We start from the raw sequence: 24,440 nt of genomic DNA on the forward strand, positions 1-24,440 counted from the left end.
TTTAAAAAAGTTCCAATGTATGTGACATCTAGAAAGGAGATCGTCTACTCAGTAGACGTACTAAATTGCAGTCTTCAACACCACTATTCAGACATTCACGATCATGTGCCACATTATACCACCTATGTATGGACAGACGAATCTTTAACAGACTAACCTGTAAATAAGTCGAACGATGAATCTCCCAGGCCCGAAGTCGACCATGATACATCTTTAAATACAGATAAAGAAGGAAAAAAATAGCCAAGATAGCCAAGACACTATGTAAGAACAGCGTCTGAAGAAACCACAGTGTACCAAAATCCTTTACACTGTGTACCATTTTGAAAAAGTAGGCTGAAAGAAGCTTTTAGTTTTACAAAACTAATAAATGTAATTTTCCCAGTGCAGAAAGCAGCACTCTTGTCTAGTTGGAGCCGGGAACAAACTTAAGCTGCTCGTTGCTACTGTGGTTTTGTTGACGGAACAATGGCATAATTTGTCTGAAAGGACAGCTACAACAAAACCTGAAAGACGATGTATGGATGTCAAATTCAAGGTAATTGTGCACCAAATATCTTAACCACTTCGCTAAGCTAGTAACTTGATATGAAACTTCCCGGCAGATTAAAACTGTGTGCCGGACCGAGACTCGAACTCGGGAACTTTGCTTTTCACAGGCAAGTACTCAACCAACTGAGCTACCCAAGCACGACTCACGATCCGTCCCCACAGCTTTACTTCTGTCAGTACCTCGTCTCCTACATTCCAAACTTTACAGAAGCTCTCCTGCGAACCTTGCAGAACTAGCACTCCTGAAAGAAAGGACATTGCGGAGGCATGGCTTAGCCACAGCCTGGGGGATGTTTCCAGAATGAGATTTTCACTCTGCAGTGCAGTGTGCACTGATATGAAACTTCCTGGCAGTTCGAGTCTCGGTCCGGCACATGGTTTTAATCTGCCACGAAGTTTCATATCAGTGCACACTCCGCTGCAGAGTGAAGATCTCATTATAGTAACTTGATACTTGGCAGCTGAGAAATAGCTTCATTTCGAAATATGTTTAACCCACTTCTTTCCAGTAATTCGTGAATGAATAAGCGTTGATTCCTCACAATGATACCACACATTTTCCTCATTACTGGAAAATGGAAACCGACAATGAATATCTGGCAAATTTCAAAAGCAGCTTGAGCTACATTCTTAATACCATCAACTGTGTGTATTTGTGGTTCAGATTCAAAATAAAATACTAGAACACCAGGAATGCCGTTAGTGCTTTGGTGTGTAAATAACGAAATATCCTGTAACTACAGACGTGGAAACTCATACAGCAACAAAAAAATATTTTCATATACTTCACAGTTATGAGAACTTTCTGAAATTCATTTGTCTGACACTAATAAGAGACAGGTAATAAAACAGAACCGCACTCGAAATCGGTTCAAATAAAAGCCGTAGGGGATAGGATTCTTCACAAAGGAATACTTCGTGATTTTGTCGTGCTTCAGGAAATCAAGTTGTAAGACTGATGAAAACCCAGTGACAGATATTCCACGAAAGAAGTTAATATCTAACCAGGATCTGAAATGCTCTGAAGAACCAAATGCATGTTCATCATACGATTGCGGTCTTAAGAAACTTGCATTCCGTGTTACCCATTACGTGCACATAGGAATTCACTGCACCTTTTCTCGTCTGTTGAACTGCAGCAGAGGTCTTCCTTGGTCCGTTCATCATACATTCTCCTAACTCAGTGACCTGCTCTCTGCACCTTGTCTGAAATGCATTGTTCACGTCTTTCATTCTGGTGTGTTCCCTGATGAATTTGTCTTCCTGTCTGTCTCACTAATTACTGACAGATAGTATCTGATCAAGAGACATCAGACATTTCTGTGAAACGCGGAATTGATCACTAAATGTAATGAGGGGCGGTTCTGCCAGTGTAAACGGAGGTAGTGAGTACTGTGTGTCATCAGAGAAGCATTAACAGCAGAATTGAGTCGATCACGAGATCTCAGTGACTTTGAACGCGGACTTTGGATGCCACCTCAGCAACAAATCCATCTAGGTATATTCGACACTACTAAAGCTGCTCAAATCGACTGTTAGTGATGTGACTGTGAAGTGGAAAAGGGAAGGAACAACCTCAGCTAAACGAAAACCCGACAGAACTAACATATTTGATATATCTAAAATGTTACCAGCAATACAGCTAGCAGAGTAACTCTGCTCAGGGAGCAGTCCCTCGTAAGTCACACATTCCTGCAGTCTCTGGTGAGCTGCGCGTGGGGTCGTGTGGAGACCGACGCCACTGGTCAGTGGGTGACCTGAAGCGAGAGATTTGGATTGACGAATCACGCTGGCAATCTGATGGAGGGCTTTGGATTTGGTATATGCCTTGAGAGCGTTACTTGCCATTAAGCGTAGTGCCAACAGGATGACTGAAATACACTCCTGGAAATGGAATAAAGAACACATTGACACCGGTGTGTCAGACCCACCATACTTGCTCCGGACACTGCGAGAGGGCTGTACAAGCAATGATCACACGCACGGCACAGCGGACACACCAGGAACCGCGGTGTTGGCCGTCGAATGGCGCTAGCTGCGCAGCATTTGTGCACCGCCGCCGTCAGTGTCAGCCAGTTTGCCGTGGCATACGGAGCTCCATCGCAGTCTTTAACACTGGTAGCATGCCGCGACAGCGTGGACGTGAACCGTATGTGCAGTTGACGGACTTTGAGCGAGGGCGTATAGTGGGCATGCGGGAGGCCGGGTGGACGTACCGCCGAATTGCTCAACACGTGGGGCGTGAGGTCTCCACAGTACATCGATGTTGTCGCCAGTGGTCGGCGGAAGGTGCACGTGCCCGTCGACCTGGGACCGGACCGCAGCGACGCACGGATGCACGCCAAGACCGTAGGATCCTACGCAGTGCCGTAGGGGACCGCACCGCCACTTCCCAGCAAATTAGGGACACTGTTGCCCCTGGGGTATCGGCGGGGACCATTCGCAACCGTCTCCATGAAGCTGGGCTACGGTCCCGCACACCGTTAGGCCGTCTTCCGCTCACGCCCCAACATCGTGCAGCCCGCCTCCAGTGGTGTCGCGACAGGCGTGAATGGAGGGACGAATGGAGACGTGTCGTCTTCACCGATGAGAGTCGCTTCTGCCTTGGTGCCAATGATGGTCGTATGCGTGTTTGGTGCCGTGCAGGTGAGCGCCACAATCAGGACTGCATACGACCGAGGCACACAGGGCCAACACCCGGCATCATGGTGTGGGGAGCGATCTCCTACACTGGCCGTACACCACTGGTGATCGTCGAGGGGACACTGAATAGTGCACGGTACATCCAAACCGTCATCGAACCCATCGTTCTACCATTCCTAGACCGTCAAGGGAACTTGCTGTTCCAACAGGACAATGCAGGTCCGCATGTATCCCGTGCCACCCAACGTGCTCTAGAAGGTGTAAGTCAACTACCCTGGCCAGCAAGATCTCCGGATCTGTCCCCCATTGAGCATGTTTGGGACTGGATGAAGCGTCGTCTCACGCGGTCTGCACGTCCAGCACGAACGCTGGTCCAACTGAGGCGCCAGGTGGAAATGGCATGGCAAGCCGTTCCACAGGACTACATCCAGGATCTCTACGATCGTCTCCTTGGGAGAATAGCAGCCTGCATTGCTGCGAAAGGTGGATATACACTGTACTAGTGCCGACATTGTGCATGCTCTGTTGCCTGTGTCTATGTGCCTGTGGTTCTGTCAGTGTGATCATGTGATGTATCTGACCCCAGGAATGTGTCAAAGTTTCCCCTTCCTGGGACAATGAATTCACGGTGTTCTTATTTCAATTTCCAGGAGTGTAGATGTGGAGGTGTTTCCCCCTTATTGCGCTTAAGAAAACGCTAAGTACTGGAGGATATTAACACCTTTTACACCATTTTGTACTGTTTTACAGCAGAGGAACAGTTCGTAGATGATGACTGACTGTCAAGGTGAAAGAGCAACCTGTCGAAGATCCATCTGTGAGGCAATAGTTTGTGGACAGCAAGACTCCTGAAATGGATTGGCCTGCCAGGAGACGCGATCCGAACCACACTGAACGCCTTTGGGATGGGTTAAAACGTAAACTTGGCTACAGACCGCACTGCCGAACATCACTGCCTTCTCTAGTTTCAGCTCTTTCGGAGGAATGGGCTGCCATTCCTCGACAGACATTCAGGCACCACACTGGAAGTGTCCCCAGCACAGTGAAAGCCGTCATAAAGGCGAAGGGTGGACATTCCCCGTATTAACGTCCAGTGGTAGAAGTCCGGATATTTTTGAACCGATCGTGTATATATTTCCAAAGTTCGCTGAGAAACTTCCATATTTTCAATAGTTTCTGTATTTAAAGACATTGCTTGATTATCGCATATACATGACAAAGTTCATTTTCCTCGAGTACTTACTTGAATCGGTACGGACCCATTTGGACGAAAGTGGGTTTCGTGTCACGGTTGGTGATCTCGCCTGGGTTGGTCCAGTTCCAGAAGTAGAAGTCCAGCTTCATGGGGACGGGCGTGTCCCGCCACAGCTTGAAACTCGCCGACGTCGGAGATATGCTCAGCTCCTGGAACAGCGAGAACGCACGGTTCACTTTGTAAGTACATGCACAGAACTTCAGTGTCGGCACGCCTGTGAGAAGGAAAGTTAGTTCCGTCATACTCATACTCACTATGTGAGCACGTGTCCAGCAACCCCGTGCAGTTGGCTCAGACACCAGTCGCATAAGTAACGGGATCTAGAACCTACGTCTGCTAACATTACACTGCTCGAAGTGCTGGGAGAGGACGAAGGAAATATAGGTGTTTAGAGCCTCTTCAACGTAGCACAAGATGTTTGGGAAACGGTGGAGCAGAAAACTGGCCACATATCCACTTCCATGATGTAAGAGGGACTAAGTGTGACAAAACAAGTCTTCAGAGACATTACTGTTACCACCAACGATTACTGGTAGACCACGGTTGATGGAAAGATAGTCCCGTCCACTGACCTGGTAGGTGAGTGAAAAGCCATGTGGAAACAGAAATCAGTACACGTCGCCCTTCTCGTAATATCGAACTCCAGCATCGTCGCCAAACGGGCTGTGAAAAGCCTACAGACGTTCAACCTACGGTCCTTTGATAACTGCTGGCGGCATTTAGCTTTGAGAAATTTGTTTGAACCGTTAGCACACAAATACCGTGCAAAAATAGGGCCGTACATAATAATAATAATAATAATAATAATAATAGAGGCCCGGGAAAAGAATAGCCTTCGGTATGTTCTTCCAGTCGTAAAAGGCGACTAAAAGAACAAACCACTAATAGGGCTAACCCCCCTTTTAGTGTGATTACTTGGTTCAGGACAGAACTAAAGAAGCCTCGGACAAGCGCCGTCATGGTCGGGGACGACGCTTGAACCCTATGCCCGCCCACAATGGTAACGACACTGCTAGCCAACTGGAAAATGATTTAAATCCAAATAGAGGTGTTTTGCAGGATATGCTTCCTGCAACCACCCTAGAAGGAAAACAAAGACAGAGGATGAGATGGTCAGATGAAGTTAATCGACACCTCATGTTCTGTTACTACCAAGCAACAAACCTAGGAACCAACACAACTGGATACAGATCACAAGTATACACAACATTTATTACCAGATACCCAGAATTAAAATTTTTAACAGAACAACGACTAGCTGATCAGATCCGTGTAATAATAAAAAATAACAGGATACCTCAGTCAGAATTAGAAAACATCAAACAACAACTACAACAAATACTAGAACAAAATAATGTGAAATCAGAAGAAGAAAATACAGTAATGGACTCAAACATCCCAGAGCAAACAAACTGAGAACAACACGCATCAATTAAACAATCAGAGGAAAACGAAATCTTAAGACAGCCACCAGGACAAGCACAAATAGAACATGAAGTGACACACATGTTAGATATAGAAGAAAAATTTCAGCTGACATATATAGAATAGAAAGACACAAATACAGACATCAGACCATTCTTGCATAGACCACCAAATAACCCACAAGTCGAAACAACAATAACAACTATCAACACAATCATACACAACAAAATAAATGAAAATACAACTATGGAAGAGTTACAACTACTGGTTTATGTAGGAGCACTCACTACACTATACATACACACTAGGCAGAGATCAGAACCAACCAACACACAGAAGAAACCCACAAAACCAGCATGGCAACACAGGCTACAGATCAGAATAGAAAAACTGAGAAAAGACATTGGACAGCTAACAATTTATAAGAAATGAAATATCAGACATAAAACGAAAAAGGTTAGGTAAAATCTCACAACAAGAAGCAATAGAGCAATTAGGTGAAAAGAAGCAGAAATAACAAGCATTGGCCAAACGACTTAGAAGATACAAAAAAAGTGAAAATAGAAGGAAACAGAACCAAACATTCAACACAAACCAAAAGAGATTTTACCAGACAATAGATAACACACACATTAAAATAGACAATCCACCAAACATAACAGACATGGAACACTTCTGGAGTAACATATGGTCAAACCCGGTACAACATAACAGACATGCACGGTGGATACAAGCAGAAACAGACTCATAACAAGATGATACCACAAATGACTGAAGTTATAATTTTGCAACATGAAGTCACCTGAGCAATTAATTCTATGCACAATTGGAAAGCCCCTGGAAATGATAAAATAGCAAATTTCTGGCTAAAGAAGTTCACCTCAACACATTCACATCTAACTAAATTATTTAACTGTTACATTGCAGACCCATACACATTCCCTGATACACTTACACATGGAATAACCTATCTGAAACCTAAAGATCAAGCAGACACAGCAAACCCAGCTAAATATCGCCCCATAACATGCCTACCAACAGTCTAAAAAATATTAACTTCAGTCATTACACATAAATAAATTACACATACAACACAGAACAAAATTATAAATGAAGAACAAAAAGGCTGCTGCAAAGGAGCACGAGGATGTGAAAAGCAACTGATAATAGATACAGAGGTGACATATCAAGCTAAAACTAAACAAAGGTCGCTACACTACGCATACATTGATTACCAAAAAGCTTTTGATAGTGTACCCCACTCATGGATACTACATATATTGGAAATAGACAAAGTAGATCCTTAATTGACACAGTTCCTAAACATAGTAATGAAAAATTGGAAAACCACACTTAATATCCAAACAAATTAAAATAGATCACATCACAGCCAATACAGATTAAGTGTGGAATATACCAAGGGGGCTCATTAAGTCCTTTCTGGTTTTGTCTTGTCTGAACCCACTATCCAACATGCTAAATAATACAAATTATGGATACAAATATTACTGGAACATACCCACACAAAATCACACATTTGCTATACATGGATGATCTAAAACTACTGGCAGCAACAAAACAACAACTCAACCAATTACTAAAGATAACAGAAGTATTCAGCAATGATATAAATATGGGTTTTGGAACAGACAAATGTAAGAAAAATAGCATAGTCGAGGGAAAACACACTAAACAAGAAGATTACATATTGGATAACCACAGCGACTGCATAGAAGCGTTGGAAAAAACAGATGCTTATAAATATCTAGGATACAGACAAAAATAGGAATAGATAATACAGATATCAAAGAACAACTAAATTTATTGACATAAAAAACCTACATTATGGACAGGTAGAATTTAAGAAAATTCTTTCTAGAACGAGCAGAAACTAGCAAAATACACAAAGCAATCACTCAAATACATCGGCTACATCACTGCAATTTCATAACCACTTCTACAACCCTTTATCACATATCAACAGATACGAAGAAAGTAAATTGGAAAAAGAAAACACTACATGGCAAGCACCCGTATCATCTAACACAGCCACACATCGATCAAGACGCATCCAACACATGGCTAAGAAAATGCAATATATACAGTGAGATGGAAGGATTCATGATTGCAATACAGGATCAAACAATGAACACCAGATATTACAGCAAGCATATTATTAAAGATCCCAATACCACAACAGATACATGCAGACTTTACAAACAACAAATAGAAACAGTATATCACATCACAAGCGGATGTACAATACTAGCAAATACAATACATCAACAGCTTGCCTTACAACAAACTTATAAAACAACACGTTCCCACATACAAGTATGCACCACAAAATGTACTGGAGGATGAATACAAATTATACTGGAACAGAACCATTATAACAGATAAAACACCACCACATAACAAACCTGACATCATACTCACCAATAAAAAGAAGAAATTAACACAACTTATCGAAATATCCATACCCAATACAACAAATATACAAAAGAAAACAGGAGAAAAAATTGAAAAATGCATCCAACTGGCTGAGGAAGTCAAGGACAACTGCCATCAGGATAAAGTTCACTTTATACCAATTATACTATCAACTACAGGAGTCATACCACACAATATCCACCAGTACATCAACGCAATACAGCTACATTCAAACATATATACAACTACAGAAATCTGTAATTATTGATACATGTTCAATTACCCTAAAGTTCCTAAATGGAATATAACATATACCGTACAGTTAAAAGGAAGTCACGCTTGATCAAGGTACGCGTCACTTTCCATTTCTGACCAGACATAACGTCTGAGAAAAGAAAGAAATAATAATAATAATAAATAATAATAATAATAATAATAATATAGCATCTAATGCTAAAATAAAATAATTATGAAAAATTATAGTGAATTGCCCTAATCAATAATCAACCAGAACCTTAAGAAGTCAACGAAAAGAAAGTAGTATTAAAGGAAATGGAAAACACAAAAGTAAAATTTAATAGACATGCCGTCAGACATCACTTTCAACGTTAACAGTCTTGACAGGGAAATGTTGGGGAGAAAGAAGACGGCCTACGATAACGTATTTGGAAGACGTTGAGAAGAGGACACGATGTGATAATTACGTGGAACTAGAAGGAACAGCCAATGATAGAGTGGTTCCATCGGTAAGGTATTAGCCTTCGGAATATGAATGAATGAATGAATGAATGAATGAATGAATGAATGAATGAATGAATGGCCTGCTGTTAGAACTCACACGCCTGGAATTATTTGGAGTCATCAAACCGTAACGGTCAGGATTGATTGAACAGGTTTTACTACTCATTAGAAAAACTTGTAGGCGACCTTCATGCGGTACACACTGGGTGCAACTGGAAACCTCCAAACAGCTCATATTTGTACTTGTAGGTGACAAATATTCCAGACGTAAAGTAGAACAACATACGGTACATTACATCCCCTTCAGTAGTAACCACAGTTGTACAGGCCTTAGTTACTCCTGCAGGGAGTAGAGATTACCACGTTGGATAGCAACTGTGCGGTTCGTCGCTGAGAACCTACAGTTCTTGTGGAAGCCAGCTGAATATGTCAGAAGCATAGTAACGCACGCTTATCAGAGACGTAGAGCAGCGCCATCATTTGTAGCTGTTTCTCGGAGAGTGTTCACTGAGTCGGTTAGCACCTGCTGCCAACAGAGAAATGCATCAGAGCAGCTGTAGTGGGAAGCCAGTGTACGAATCCGCTGGATTATCACAAAATTCCCTATCAGAGTTTCGTGAATAAAATCACTTCTCGCTCGGAAGATAGTTTTTGACTAAAAATAGTACTGTGTCCCTTAAACTCAGCTGGCCGAAAATGTTGTCCCCTACCCAAGAAATACAGAAGACCGAGTTGACTGACTGAAGGAAGATGAGTAGTTCGCAATAGGAAACTAACACGAGCTACATGGCTACGTAGTCCGTAGAACATGGAAATGTCTATAAGCGGGTGGCATGTAGCAGCCGATATCGCATTGACGCTGACGATGACGACGACACAAAAAATGAAGATAGCCCAAGTAAATCAGCTTCGGTTTATAACAGGTAAACTGTTGTCAACATTGTGATTAGAGACCAAATATATCCATAAAAAAATGGATAAGTGGAGTACGACTCGCGGTCTCTGATTTCTGTGCAACCTGTGTGTATAGATGATGATGATGATGATGATAATATAATAATGATAATAATAATAATGTGTGGCCGAGTGGTCTGGTGCAGGTCGTTGTACTGAACGCCACTTCGACGATTTGCGAGTACATGACCCACCCCTACCTTCCATCTCATTACCTGCGGTGTCAGCGCGGCAGATTGCTAACAGAAGTGACCCGTGTTCGATTCCCGGCCGCGTGTGAGATTCTCTCAGCTCAGGGACTGAGTGTTGTGTTGTGTTGTGTCCACGTCTTCGTACCGTCGTAACTGACACGAAAATTGCCTGCATGGCATCATATCGTTTACACCTACGTAATTCCGTTCCAGGCTACGGTTTGAAAGCCAACAACAACAACAACAACAACAACGATAACAACAACAACAACCCTTGTTATCCAAACGGGAGAAGGTAACCTAAAATTTAACGCAGAATCGCAACCCCATGTTGTTTCTGACTACTCTTCACACAGTTGAGAGGTGAGGGTTGGGCTGAAACGAAGACTGAAAAATCCGAGATCCGGCCGAGACCGGATCCGCGACTTCTCGTTTTCCAGGCACGCGCATTTCCGCTGGACTATCAAGGCCGGCATCTAAGTAGGTGGTTCACCTACAGGTAGGCTTTGATGAGTGACTTTCCGAGTAGCGAAATATATGACAAATACCTGTATTTTCCGATAGCAGGTCAATTTCTTGCACCGCCAAAGAACCGTAAACCTTATTACGGTACCTGACAAATTTGAGCTTGATACCATAACCGCAATATGTATGTTTTTCGATTACGAAAGCATAAACAGTGCGCAACTTTTTTAAGCTGATTAAGGATACATTCCAGATATTTGCCCTGTCTAACACTGTAGTCTTTTTCCCATTTGGATTTCACATTTTCTCGCTAGAGGAAGGAAAGATTTATTGATTATGGATACTCTTAACAACTGAATAAGATTTCTTAATTGATGGTTGTTATTCACGCAGATCAAGCTTCATACAAAACACCCCAGAGACTCGTTGCTTTCAGAATGTTTGCAAACGATCAAGTGACGAAATATCAATCGCAATAAATGTTTTAACAGCCTAAAGCGGAATGATTTCATTTAAATTTCAGGAAGGCGTGGACCCGAGTATTATCCAACAGTACATCCACACGTATATACATACTCCGTAAGCCACCGCACGGTTTGTGGTGGAGGGTACCTTATACCGCTACAAGTCATTGAATGCGTGTTCGACAAGCAGACAGTAGTTTTTCCCCTCGCTATGTCTATATCCCTCCATACGAGCCCTATTCTCTCTCATCGTCCTGGTCCTTACGCGAAATGTACGTTGAAGGCAGTAGAATCGTTCTGCAGTCAGCCACAGACGCCGATTTTCTAAATTTTCACAATAGCCCTTCTCGAAAACAACGTTACCTTCCCTGCAGTGATTCCCATTAAAGTTTCCGAAACATCTCCATAGTACTTGTGTGTTGTTCTAAACTATCGGTAACAAATCTAACAGCCCGCGTCAGAATTTTTTCGATGTCTTCCTTTAATGGACCTGGTGCGGATTCAAAACGCCAACAGTCAACAATGGGTCGCACTGGTGTCCTATGTGCGACCCATATGAACTTCACTTTCCAAAAATCCTCCTAATAAACCGAAGTCGACGATCCGCCTTCCCCACTACAAAGCTTATATGCTCATTCCATTTCATGTTCGTTTCCAACGCTACGCCGGGATATTTAATCGAAGTGACTATGCCAAGCACCACGCTACTAATGCTGTATTCTAACATTGTATGTTTTGTTTTTCCCGCTCATCTGAATTACCTTACATTTTTCTATAGTAAGAGATGATAGACTGCCGTTGGTACACGTTTGGGATATTCCCAACTGAATCAATAGTAATGACTATGTATTTAAATTAGCAATCAAAAAAATCTTCTGACAAATATCTGTGCAGGTCTATAAGTAGCGTCTAAAGGTAACTTGAGAATAGTAAACAAGAACCAGATGGGGCTATTACAGCCTACGTATAATGGACAAGTATCGATCAGTGTTGTACCGCCGCGGTACGGTATAAAAGGGGCACACAAGAAAGGTGACTTAGAATCTGTCTGTGTCGTTCGCGTTTGTCCAGTGCTTGTTGTTTTTGTACAAGGAGAAAATGTTCACAGATCAGTAATCGTGGTAGAGTACTCGGTAGACAGCTGTGGTAGCGAACCCGGGTTTTGTCCCACGTGGGAGCTGGAATTTTCCTCGTTCCAGCCACCGCAGGAGAGTCACAAATCGACTGAGCCTGCTCTTAAACTGAGTACCGGCCATTTCTCCCGGGGGTAAGAGGTGGCTGCGGCCGTAGGCACACGTGTTAGCCCCAGAGAAACGTTTGTTGTGGGATTATTGGTGACTAAGCGATTGGTTGTCACTTCATTGAAGAAACGTTAACGTTTGAAAGGTAGGTACAGTTTCTTACCGAAGGCCAGCGGCGTTCCTAGAGGGAAGCGCCTCTTGAAATACGTGGACGTGTGACGCACCAGAACGGTCAGTGCCCGAATCACTAGCCGCTTGTGAATAGGAAAGCGGTCATCCGGGTCTTCCCTGGCCGCTGGATAGGACTTGGAGGCGTTATCAGCTCGACTGCACCCTCGCCTGATTTGTTGGCATTTGCTCTTTTTATGTCAGTTTAACTCAAAGATGACGTCTTCCGACCCAAGAAGATTTTAAACGTAGCACTGTTGCAGCACGGACAACAATATTAGAGAAATCTCTTCAGTGTGTCCAAAAATCCTTTCCCTGAGGAATGCAAATGCGTATTGTAGTAGACGGTGAGCATTTCGAACTCTTGACGGGAAACATGGGATTTTAAAGACGTTTTCGTGAACACATTTCCTTCTGATTTTATTTATGTTGCTATTGCATTTATGCAGCGTAACTGTGAATCTGTTTTACGAGTGCATTCCATTCTGGACGCGCACTTTTCTTACAAGTCCGTGGCACATATACGAGTAGAACCGTTACCGTAATTAGCTGTAACGACTTTTGAAGTGCAACTGTTCCACCTCTTGGTCCACCTGCAGCGCCTCGTCAGAGTGACGCGGCAGTTCCTCGAACTTCCGCATTAAGCCGGCCACTCCGCAACCTGTCGGCCGGCACGGACGGAGTCACTGACTGACGGTTTTCCGTCAGAGGTGGAGGAAAAAAAAAGCCTGCCGATTTATCGACAGCCACGCAAAGGTCAAATCTGCAATAAATGTTATAGCAGGCGGTTGTGTAAGGACCCAAAATGAATGCAACAGGAGATTAACCCACAGCATAACTGAAGTGCAGTTATTGCCTTCACTTGCGCAATCTCACGCCTTCATTCGAAGCTCTCTTATTCGAACAACACAAAACAGTTTCAACGTATCCTCATAACAATGAAGAATTGTTATGCATGTCTTTGTTCATCTAGTGATCTTCTCAGGTGGTTTCTTTCTTGACACACCAATGGCTGATAGCAACTCCTAGTGGCTTGGTCTGTTATTGTCAATCTGAACTAGACACAATGATAATAACAACTTAATTTCCGCTGATTTTAAAACAGTTTACTAGTTGTTCACTAGCTGATTCGATTGCCTGCAATCTACCTTCAAACATTACAGTCACCGGCTCCATCTACGAGAACGCAGTGAAAACTAATGTCTCCGAAATACCTGTATTGATGTGAAAATTCTTACACCTTTTTTCAATACAACAAACTTTATTAACATATTTGACACAACACTTCCTTATTCTTCATATTTATTTCTGTATAGTCACCCTGGCGACGAAAACATTTTTCCCAACGGGAGACCAGTTTGTTTGTACTTTCACTGTAGAATGTTCGACGTTAGTGACGGAGCCACAACCTCACCTCTGCTTTCGCCGCTTCGTCCCTATCGGAGTGAAGTCCTCTAAGGACTTCTTTTAAGTCCTGAAAAGAGATCAAAATCGTATGGGCCAAAGTAGGGACAGTATGGAGGATGAACGACGACAGCGAACCCAAGGCGTCAAATCACACACACACACACACACACACACACACACACACACACACACACACACATTATACATTAATTTGGAGCCCCCTAGCAGCAGGAGGTCGCAACTTTCGTCAACGAAGCGCAGAAGCCGACTGTACAATATGCACGACGCGTAATACCGCAACCGATATTGAGAACGCAATAAAAACATTCGAAGGCATTACTTTTCAGCACGCCCTCTTATCACAAGATCCCAAAGTGGATACCGACATCTGCACTTAGTTGGCTTGACAGAGAGAGAGCTCCACAATCAGTTTAGATTGGGATCCACTTCATCTTTGATATTATTTACAAGTTTTTGAAAGTAGAGTATGAAGTAAGATGTTAAAATTCCCGTAGTAGATGGAGAATTTAGGAGGAACTGTTGACGCAATAATTGACTACTAATCAATTTTAGTTTTGCCTCCAGGACCAAGAATAATTAAGCTCGTAGGTGAATCCACCTTTGAGAAAGTAATATGAGAAGGTGTCTGTAGGAGGAACACACCAACATATCCAATGCGGAGCATTTCCCACATAGCTTTTTTTTTTACTCGCTGATCGTTTTCGAGCTCAGAAGTTTTATTGGAAATTCAAATTTCTTATATACGTCGTCAGCAACCCACGCAAAACAACAAGTCAACAGGTGGAATAATTTTGGAACTATCATCAGTCTGCACAGCAATTGACACTAACATCCCCTTGTTCTGATGTCATCAGTTTCGATTACTATGGATGTCAATAGCTTTACGCGAAAAAACAATATTAGGGAACACGAAAGAAGAGTTCTATCAAATTTGCACTTTTATTTGGAATGAGTGATAAATAATTGGTAGGGTAACGGACATTGCCTGTTTGCCCTTCCGCTAGTCAAGTCGCTGTCCTTTCACTAATAAAACTACCTTTACATTCCTTTGCTCTCAGTCGTTAATGTGTAATATCGTATTTACGGTATCCGTTTGAGCTACGGGAAGTGTTAGAAGCAGACATCTGAATAAATGTAACATGAGTTTCCCCACAACATTTTGTTTCGTTTCTTTCCTTCGTCGTAGCTGGTAATGGTATTCGCCGAAAGCTTTATACAAATATACACGAATAATATCAAAACACTAACATGACGAAATAATCACATTTTTCCAGTTATTTCATAGGATGGTGATACGTTGATGGTGCTCAAAATCGCTTTTGATTATTTGTAAACATATGTTAATGGCAGACTTTAAATGAAACCCAAGACACACAGTTGAGTACACTACGTTATAAGATTTGAATTTCGAATGACCGAGTTGGAGCTGGGAACGGATTAAGCCTGTGTTAGGTGGAGATGTGTCAAGTGGCCGACTGTGCGGCAGAAGACGTGGAGCTTAGGTTGCGGGTAACAGAGATTGAAGTTCAGAGTTAGTTGTGGACAATGATATAATAAGAAAGGAAAAGGAACACTGATGTTTGAAAGGACAGGGCACAGTGCTTCGGAGTCGTTGGTGCTGGTGGCTGTATTTTAGTAAGAAGACTGCTTTGATGCTCCTCTGTACGCTATTGTGTCTCCAGCAAGTCTTTTCACACGCGCATGCGCACTGCACCCTAAATTCATTTCCACCTGCCCACTGTAGTCAAGCGTCAGTCTCTCAATTTTTATTATCCATACTCCTGATAGAAAACTAAATATTTACTGATGTCTCAAGAGGTGAAATCAACTGAACCCGCCTTAGAAAATTTGTAACAAATTTCTTAACTACAAGATCAGATTAACACCTTCGTGGTATTTATTAGTTGTCTGATCTGTCCCTACTTCCATATCACCACATTTAGAAAGATTTTGTTTACCTATCAGTAACGTTTGTTTTTCATTTTACACTTTTGTGTAAGGCTACATCCCAGACGAAGATTTCCTAACACGTGAGTGTATTTTCGACGTTTGTTAGCTACCTGTGAAGATGACTAATTACGTCTATTCAAGGCTCTTTTCTACAGAAAGAATAGTTAAGTGTGTGTCTCTTTCAGAATCAATTTCTTCCCCTGCTGCCTGTGTGCATTTTTTACCCACCTCACCGCTGCCGAAGTGAGTTGCACTATGTAAGGAGTGCTGCTACCTGTGACGTCATAGCGTATCGATATTAGAATCCTAACGTAATCGCTGGGTTCCGGAACTTGCTGTGCCAAGGGCGCCCTTTCTCTCTGTGGAAGCGTTGTCTTACTGTATAACGACAAGAGTTCCGGAGTACTGGTGGCTTGGTGTTTTGAGCTACCGTACGGAGCGGTCGCGCGCCACAGCTAAGTTAAGTGCAGAATTTGGTAGTGTGTGGAATTAGCAGTTAATTGTCAATTTGTAGGAGAAAAGTATTTCAGTTATTCCGCAGGAAAGCAAGCACAGTTGTGATTTATGTTTCATACTGTGCCGCGTTTGAGAATCAGTCACTGTCGTGAAGAAACATATTGATAGTAATACGTAAATGAAAAGGCTTCCGTGATCAATAATTACCTGTTCAATTAACCCCAGCAATACCAAAGCTTTTTCCATAACGCGCATTACCAAGGGAAAGGGGAGGGGGTGACTTTACACCTACCCAAAAAAAATTAAAAACTAAAGACGTTAATTATTGTTGAATTTTATTATTAACGACTTTACTTCCATCACAAAAATTTTTTTAAATGCAAATTGCGTTCATCGGTATTGACTTTTAGTCCCAAACTACTTTTTGAAGAGATACTGATGTGGAAGCAAGTCCCTGAAACTGGGAATACTGAATACGACTTTCAATGGGGAACGTGACAACTGCTACTGAAACAAATTTTTGGTCTGAGTTAAACTGAAACACCCCCCCCGCCCCCCCGCCCCCCCCCCCCCCTCAGTACTGCGAGGGTTAACGTAGCACTGGCTGCTTCAGTCTGAATGTGAAACAAACAACCGTTCAATGACAATGGATGAGCGTAGGCACTGTACTGTTAGGGTAGTGTGTTACGTGCAAGAAGAAAAATAAACCAAAGTAATGTAAGTTTTGCTGTTATTATTTGAAAGTGACATTTTTCATTCTTTAATAAAATAACTTCAGTTTTTACAACGTATTAGAGATATGTTTGGATTAGGCATGTTGTCAAGTTATTTTTGGAACTAAGTGAGTTCTCTGTGTAAAGCCTGCTAATCCTACAGCACCGAAAAAAATTTATAATGGTCATTTAATGAAGATATGAGTGAGAGTTTTAAAACTTTGGACACCAAATAGCAAAACAGGTCTACTTTTAGTCTCATTTACTGTACTAATTACCGTACCTTCATTTCATTTCATTAGACTACAGCCCATTACTCTTTTCTACTATTGTCTTATAGCCTCATTTTTAAACGCTGTTCATTCCGTTCAGCTTATCTTGCAAGCCTTTTACCATTTCTGATAGAATTACAGTGTCAGTGGGAAATTTTGTTGTTTTATTTCTTGTTCTTTATCTCCTTTATTGCATACTCTACGTACACGTCGAATCAGATATCGGTTGCAACACTGCCCACTCCTTTCTCCATCTTGGCCTCCCTCTTACGTTCTTCGCCTCATACCTGCAGTCTCGTTTCTGCCCAAACTCTAAACAACCTTTCAGTCCCTGCATTTTACCCCTGCTCCTCAGAATTCCAAGGGGTAAGAGTCTATTAATGATTTCTCTTAGTAAGACTATCTTGTAAAATATGTCTTAGAGTGTCTCGCATGTTTCCACATTTCTGAAAAACCCAAACTTGTCTACCAATCAGGAAAAACTGGGGGAAGGAAGTCTGGGGAAGATGAGTGTGTGTTAGCAGGGAAATATAAGAAAACGTGAGGGTAAACGGTACCTCTGTTATATCTTACAGAAGATTAACCTGATAAGGAGGCTAAGTGTCATTTCCTGTGAGAAGGAATTGGGGAGGGAGGGAGGGAAGGGAAGGGTTGAGGGGTGAGGGTGGTAGACCCCGAGAGATGCCTCAGAGGACATGGTATGTGTTTATAGGTGTAAGGTTCGTATCAGCTCGTCCGCAAATGTATAAATAAACTGAAAACGGTAGAGTTTTGGAATTACGTTTGTGGAATGTAGAGGATATATGGAAATGGTTAATGATATAAGAATAGGGAAAGGTATTTGGTGAGCTCTTAGATTTTTGTGACTGTTTGGTGAGAAAGAAGGAAGAAGGAAAGCTTGACATTTACAGATTTAGAGGCGCTGAAACCATGGGCGACAGTGGGACAACAGAACGGGTGTGATACAGGGCCCGTAAGTTTGGAGAGCGCTGGAGAAATGAGATACTCCACGTGGGTCAGTTAGCACTTCTAGTTTATTATGAACATGGTAGATCTTTAGTCGGTGAAGTTTCCAAATCACTTTACAGTTGTGGTTTAGGCCGAGGTATTTTAGTGTGTTATTTAATTGGATAGAATAATAAATGAGTAGGTAGATGTCTTTCGGAGAAAAGCTGTGTGGCAGGTGAATTGTATTGTAACGGTTGACAAGTTTTAGGGGAATTTCATGTTGAGAAGCCACTGGTTAAATGGAAGATGAACTTGTTAAGAGGTAGTCGGAAGAACAGATGGGGCTTCTGAACTGTGAAGCAGAGGGCTACGAGAGCTGCGTCATCAGAGCAGTGTTGGAGCTTCAACAACAACAATTAGTGAACATCTGATAAGGCGGAATATATGGAATCATCTAAGACCCTTCATTATAAACTTTTAGCTTTGTAAATGAATGTGTAAATTTGCAAATTAAAGAACGTATCTTTTATATAATTTAACTTGCAAATATAGGTTATGTAAAACCTGAATTTTGTGACAAATGCTAAATAAAAAGGTATCTAATGTGCTCCACTTTGTCCAGCGCAGTCATGGGCACATACACCAAATTTTGACAAACAGCGTACTCTAGTCTTACGTTTAGAACGAATCGTGGAAGTATATCGCATGTTAACTGAAGTTTTTCTTAATTTTTGTAGATTCTCTTCATAGTATGGCAAATGTAGAGTCTAGAATGACACTATCGAGCTTCAGAATCTTCCACATTTAGCAGAGATTGGAAAATACATCAAATAAGGTTTTGCGTCACCTCGGTTTCGAGAGTTCCGGAACGTCTAAAGAAAATTGAAACATAACATAAACAACATTTCCGCCCTTTTTATTGCTCATGAAAACCACACATTGCAAGTTCCACCACCATACAGCGAGACCTTCAGAGGTGGTGGTCCAGATTGCTGCACAAACCGGTACATCTAATACCCAGTAGCACGTCCTCTTGCATTGATGCATGCATGTATTCGTCGTAGCATACTATCCACAAGTTCATCAAGGCACTGTTGGTCCAGATTCTCCCACTCCTCAACGGCGATTCGACATAGATCCCTCAGAGTGGTGGATGGGTCACGTCGTCCATAAACAGCCCTTTTCAATCTATCCGAGGCATGTTCGATAGGGTTCATATCTGTAGAACATGCTGGCCACTCTATTCAAGCGACGTCGTTACCCTGAAGGAAATCATTCACACGATATGCACGATGGGGGGCGCGAACTGTCGTCCATGAAGACGAATGTCTCACCAATATGCTGCCGCTATTTTTGACTATCAATCGGAGGGATGGCTTTCACGTATCGTACAGTCGTTACGGCGCCTTCCATGACCACCAGCGGCGTACGTCTGTCCCACATAATGCCACAACCAAAACAGCACGGAACCTCCACCTTGCTGCACTCACTGGACAATGTGTCTAATGCGGGTTCAGCCTGACCGGGTTACCCCCAAACATGTCTCCGACGATTGTCTGGCTGAAGGCATATGTGATGCTCATCGGTGAAGAGAACGTGATGCCAGTCCTGAGCGGTCCATTCGGCATGTTGTTGGGCCCATCTGTACCGCGCTTCATTGTGTCGTGGGTGCAAAGATGGACCTCACCATGGGCGTCGGCAGTGAAGTTGTGCATCATGCAGCCTACTGCGCACAGTTTGAGTCGTAACACGACGTCATATGGCCGCACGAAAAGCATTATTCAACATGGTGGCGTTGCTGTCAGTGTTCCTCCGAGCCATAATCCTTAGGTAGTGGTCATCCACTGCAGTAGTAAGTAGCTCTTGGGCGGCCAGAGCGAGGCATGTCATCGACAGTTCCTGTCTCTCTGTATCTCCTCCATGTCCGAGCAACAACATCGCTTTGATTCACTCCAAGACGCCTGGACATTTCCCTTGAGAGCCCTTCCTGACACAAAGTAACAATGCGGACGCAATCGAACCTCGGTATTGACTGTCTAGGCACGGTTGAACTACAGACAACACGAGCCGTGTACCTCCTTCCTGGTGGAATGACTGGAACTGATCGGCTGTCGGACACCCTCCGTCTAATAGGCGCTGCTCATGCATGGATGTTTACATCTTTGGATCTTTGGGCGGGTTTAGTGACATCTCTGAAGAGTCAAATTGACTGTGTCTGTGATACAATATCCACAGTCAACGATCTTCAGGAGTTCTCGGAACCGAGGTGATGTACAACTTTTTTTGGTGTGTACACAAGCTGCCTTTGCTAGGTAGATAGTTACTTCTGTACTCACGGGAGCCACAACAACAAAAGTCACCACCACAGCTTCAGGCTGTATCACGTATATGCATATAGGCCAAGTATGTGAATGTCATTTTCTAACAGCATTTATTAGAAACTTTGTTTCCTTTTTGTCTACCTTCCATGAAAATATGCATATCATGTCATGTCATGTAATGATGATTACAATGATAACCGAATGCGGAAGTGAACCATTAATACATAATTTTTAGTACCACAATATTGATGCATTCGGAGTTCGGAGCTACAGTGTCGCGTTTGAAGACGATAGCAAATTTAAGTGAAGTCGAGTGTTGAGAAAACTTTAGTTTTTTACGCTTTTGTGTGTGTATGTTCTCTACAATGGAGGATATTCTGATCGAAAGTCTGCAGCCGAAGAAGACCGAGGAGCACCTGAAATCTCAACACACTATAGGAAACCTGGAAGAGGTGCGCTCAAATCCGTGTCCGACTAGAATTATGCGGGTTATCCGTTGTTTCTGAAAATAATGTAATAGTCTCGAATGACTTCGATGGAAATGAGATTCTAAATTCTAAAATTCGTTCTCATATTTTTCATTGTACAGCCAACAACTGAAGGAGTCCCGAAAGGAAGTGCTAATCATCACTTTAGTGATATGGTTTCGAATAACTGCATTAGATGCTGGTTGGTAGTAGTTCCACTAGAATCGATAGAAAGTGCTTGTTGGCTTTATATGTAATGTTGTATACAGTATTTACTTTATTGTCTACAGCTGGAAACAGTGACGCGCCGAAGTATTGATGTGGCACTGACAAGAATGCTTGAAGATTTTAATGACGACTGTTACCCAGATCTTGACTAAGCACCACAAAGTGGTTTAGCATTATACTGCCACCAGGCTAACCGCAGAAGTTTCATACATAGAATTTGTTAAAGCCTTGAGGAATTCTGCTGGAAGTATACTGTACAAATGCAGTGTAATGTGGATCAATAAACGCATGTAAATTTGATACAGTCACTGTTTAGTTTCCCATGGTAACAATACAAAACGAAGTTGGCGCCACAAACAAGTTGCGATAACAGCGAAGACAACAAAAAGGTTTGAGTTAAATCGAAACACACAGACCTTATGTCAATGAAGGTGAAATATCACATGGATGCAAACTTTTTAAACTTTTAAAAAGGCTAAGACGCAGAGGGACAATGCTACCATTTCAAAATTAGTTGGACCATTTGCTATCCATAAAAATAGGTGATATAAAACCATCGTCACCCACATACAGTATCATTTTGAAAGTTTGCCAGTCAACAATGAAAAAGAAGAATACCAAGGTCCAGGATACTGCTTTGTGTTGTGAGCACGCTTAACAAAAACTCACAGTTACTTTCCGAGAGTCTTACAAATATTGAATTATAGTTTATGAGAGATGTCTTTTCTCCACAGTTTTTTTCTAACGCCATAGAAAGTGAACATCGGTGTTTGGAAACATTTTGTGAATTAATTCAGTCACTATACAAAAACTGACGTTACTTTCTGAATTTTTTAAGGCTATTACCATATGTTTTTCTCCATTTTTATGTTTAGTGACTGTGGTATACTACTCTTATTTACGGTAGTAAAAGAATCATATTTGTTCTCTTAACTTTTCCACGAACTTTTTGATGAGGACATCGCTTTCACACAATATTAGGGACAATGCTACAAGTAAAATTTTAAAGATTACGTAACTAAACAATAGTGTAAAATTTGTGGAAAAAAGCTCCAGTTGAGTTACGATTTACAGATTCAAAGAAAAATGTAGCATGCAGTAACTCAAATCTGTGCTCTCTTCCTTCCCTCGAAATTATTCAACACTATACATTATAGTCTGCGAACTACTTACGCTGCAGCTGATTTCATCTTTATAACAATACTTTTTAGGGATCATCTGAAGCTGCTTCAGTGAGGAAAAGAATTGCATAAATTTTGCAGATAATCAGCGATTGTCACCCAGAAGAGTATTTACGTTGTGTGTAATGAAAAGGTGCGTCGAATTATTTTTCCGTAAGGTATACTTCCGGATTTTATAGCTAGTCCCTTTCCCAACGAAGTTGTGCGGACAATGCGCATGAAGAGTGCAATGACGACGATATGTGCTTAAGAAGTGAAAGTGATACTGAAACCTGTGTATAGCCTTCTAGTTCATCGTCCTCATCGGACAGGGAGCCATAAATCCAGTCTCCAGTGGAACTTCGTAAAGGGCCATCGTTATGCAAGGCTCGGTTGCCAAACTTAATTACGTGCATAGAAGATCATCTGCAGCATAGTAAAAAAGAATAAGCAGATTTCGAATGAGTCCGCAGCAATATGACCGTGAGGTGCATAAAAAAGTTGCGGATATTCGAGGAAGACCAAGTTAGCGCGTTTCAAGGATGATCGACATTTACAGGACGTGCATTATAGCGACCTGCGTTACACAAATCAGATTGCGCGCGACCTGGAATACCGTGATTTCAAGGGAAGCAGTGGATGGCTGCATTACTTCGAACAGTGCTACAGAATTGTAAGACAAAATAACGAAATTTCAAAGAAAGCGTCAACTTGACGATGAACAGCGAACTGCGGAATATGCCCGAAAATTTTTAAATGAAATAAACTTATCGTACAGTAAGGAATTCTTTTAAAACTTCGACCATTAGGAATTTTAAGAGGAAATGCATATGAAAGGAACCCTGGAAATTAGAGGTACCAAGAGAGGTATATGAAATCAACTAACGTCATTGCCTTAATGCATCCGTATACAGTTATGCCGAATGTTAATTGGGATGATAAATTGGCTGAAAGTTGTTTATTACGCTGCGAGAAGTTGGAGCAGCTCTGCCCCCCCCCCACCCCCCAGATTTTTTCCCGTTTGCGTGATCTTAAAATGGCACTAGCAAATATTTGTCTCATAGCAAGCACTGCGTTTGCTCGATTCCTGGTCTGTGTGTGAAAACCATACTCCTTTAGAGCAAACTACCCCTCCTGTAAAATGTGTGACACTGCAATTCATACCACCTGGAACCACTCGACAAATTCCACGTCTGGATGTCCATTTTGTCCACGCGTATAAAACATTATCGCACTATCTTATCTGCAGCTACGCCTTGAAGGAGAGCCAGTGTCACGACAAGCTCCACGACAGACTGTTTCGCATTCGGCTGAATACCATCACATTCCATCAGCCCACCACCCCGTTACACCGATATGATTTTATATGTATTCTTTAAAAGAGGGTACCCAAGCTGAACGTCATGCACTGTTTGTAATTCCCAAACATTTCGCCTTCGGCCTTTGTGATCACTGTGGCGGGCCGTTCTTTATTCGGTGTTCTTATTGCAAGTTAATTTTTTGTTTTGAACATTTCTTGAATCTCGACGATGTCCATTTTGTGAAGTGTAATACATACATCCCATATAAGATTGATATCCGTACTTCCCAGACACTCATTTTATGTTGTCATCCTAATGTACATGGTGAGTCATTAGCAACTAATATTTTTCTGTCCAATTGTTAAAACACTTTCATAAATGAGTCTTACCAAAGATTGAATTTCCGACGTCGAACTCAAGGAGTTCGTCGTGGTAATGTTTTTAACATAATGGCCTTTCCATTTTTTCTCATGTATTGTTGTGTTTGATGGAAAGATATTAACCGTTCCTGAAGAATAATTATTAGTTCTACATCTATACCACGCTAGTCACCTTATGGTCTGTGGCGGAGGGTACTCTGTTTATCCCTCACCTGTTTCCGACGTGACTGGCTTGAGGGGGGAAAAGAATACTCTTGGTAACCCTGTGTGTGAGCTCCAGTACC

At 42.1% G+C, this 24,440-nt stretch overlaps 1 protein-coding gene across 2 annotated transcripts in view; it reads right to left on the reverse strand.

The window, feature by feature from the left end:
* The window catches only part of LOC126092593 (protein croquemort-like), a 283,748-nt gene that overhangs the window by 154,559 nt on the left and 104,749 nt on the right, over positions 1 to 24,440 (reverse strand). For both annotated transcript variants that reach the window (XM_049908286.1, XM_049908285.1), the window contains exon 3: positions 4,439 to 4,599. In XM_049908286.1, the coding sequence (XP_049764243.1) occupies positions 4,439 to 4,599 (161 nt within the window). The remainder of the gene's footprint in view (positions 1 to 4,438; positions 4,600 to 24,440) is intronic.

The sequence above is a fragment of the Schistocerca cancellata genome, chromosome 7 (genome assembly GCF_023864275.1).
Source record: "Schistocerca cancellata isolate TAMUIC-IGC-003103 chromosome 7, iqSchCanc2.1, whole genome shotgun sequence".
Lineage (NCBI taxonomy): Eukaryota > Metazoa > Arthropoda > Insecta > Orthoptera > Acrididae > Schistocerca > Schistocerca cancellata.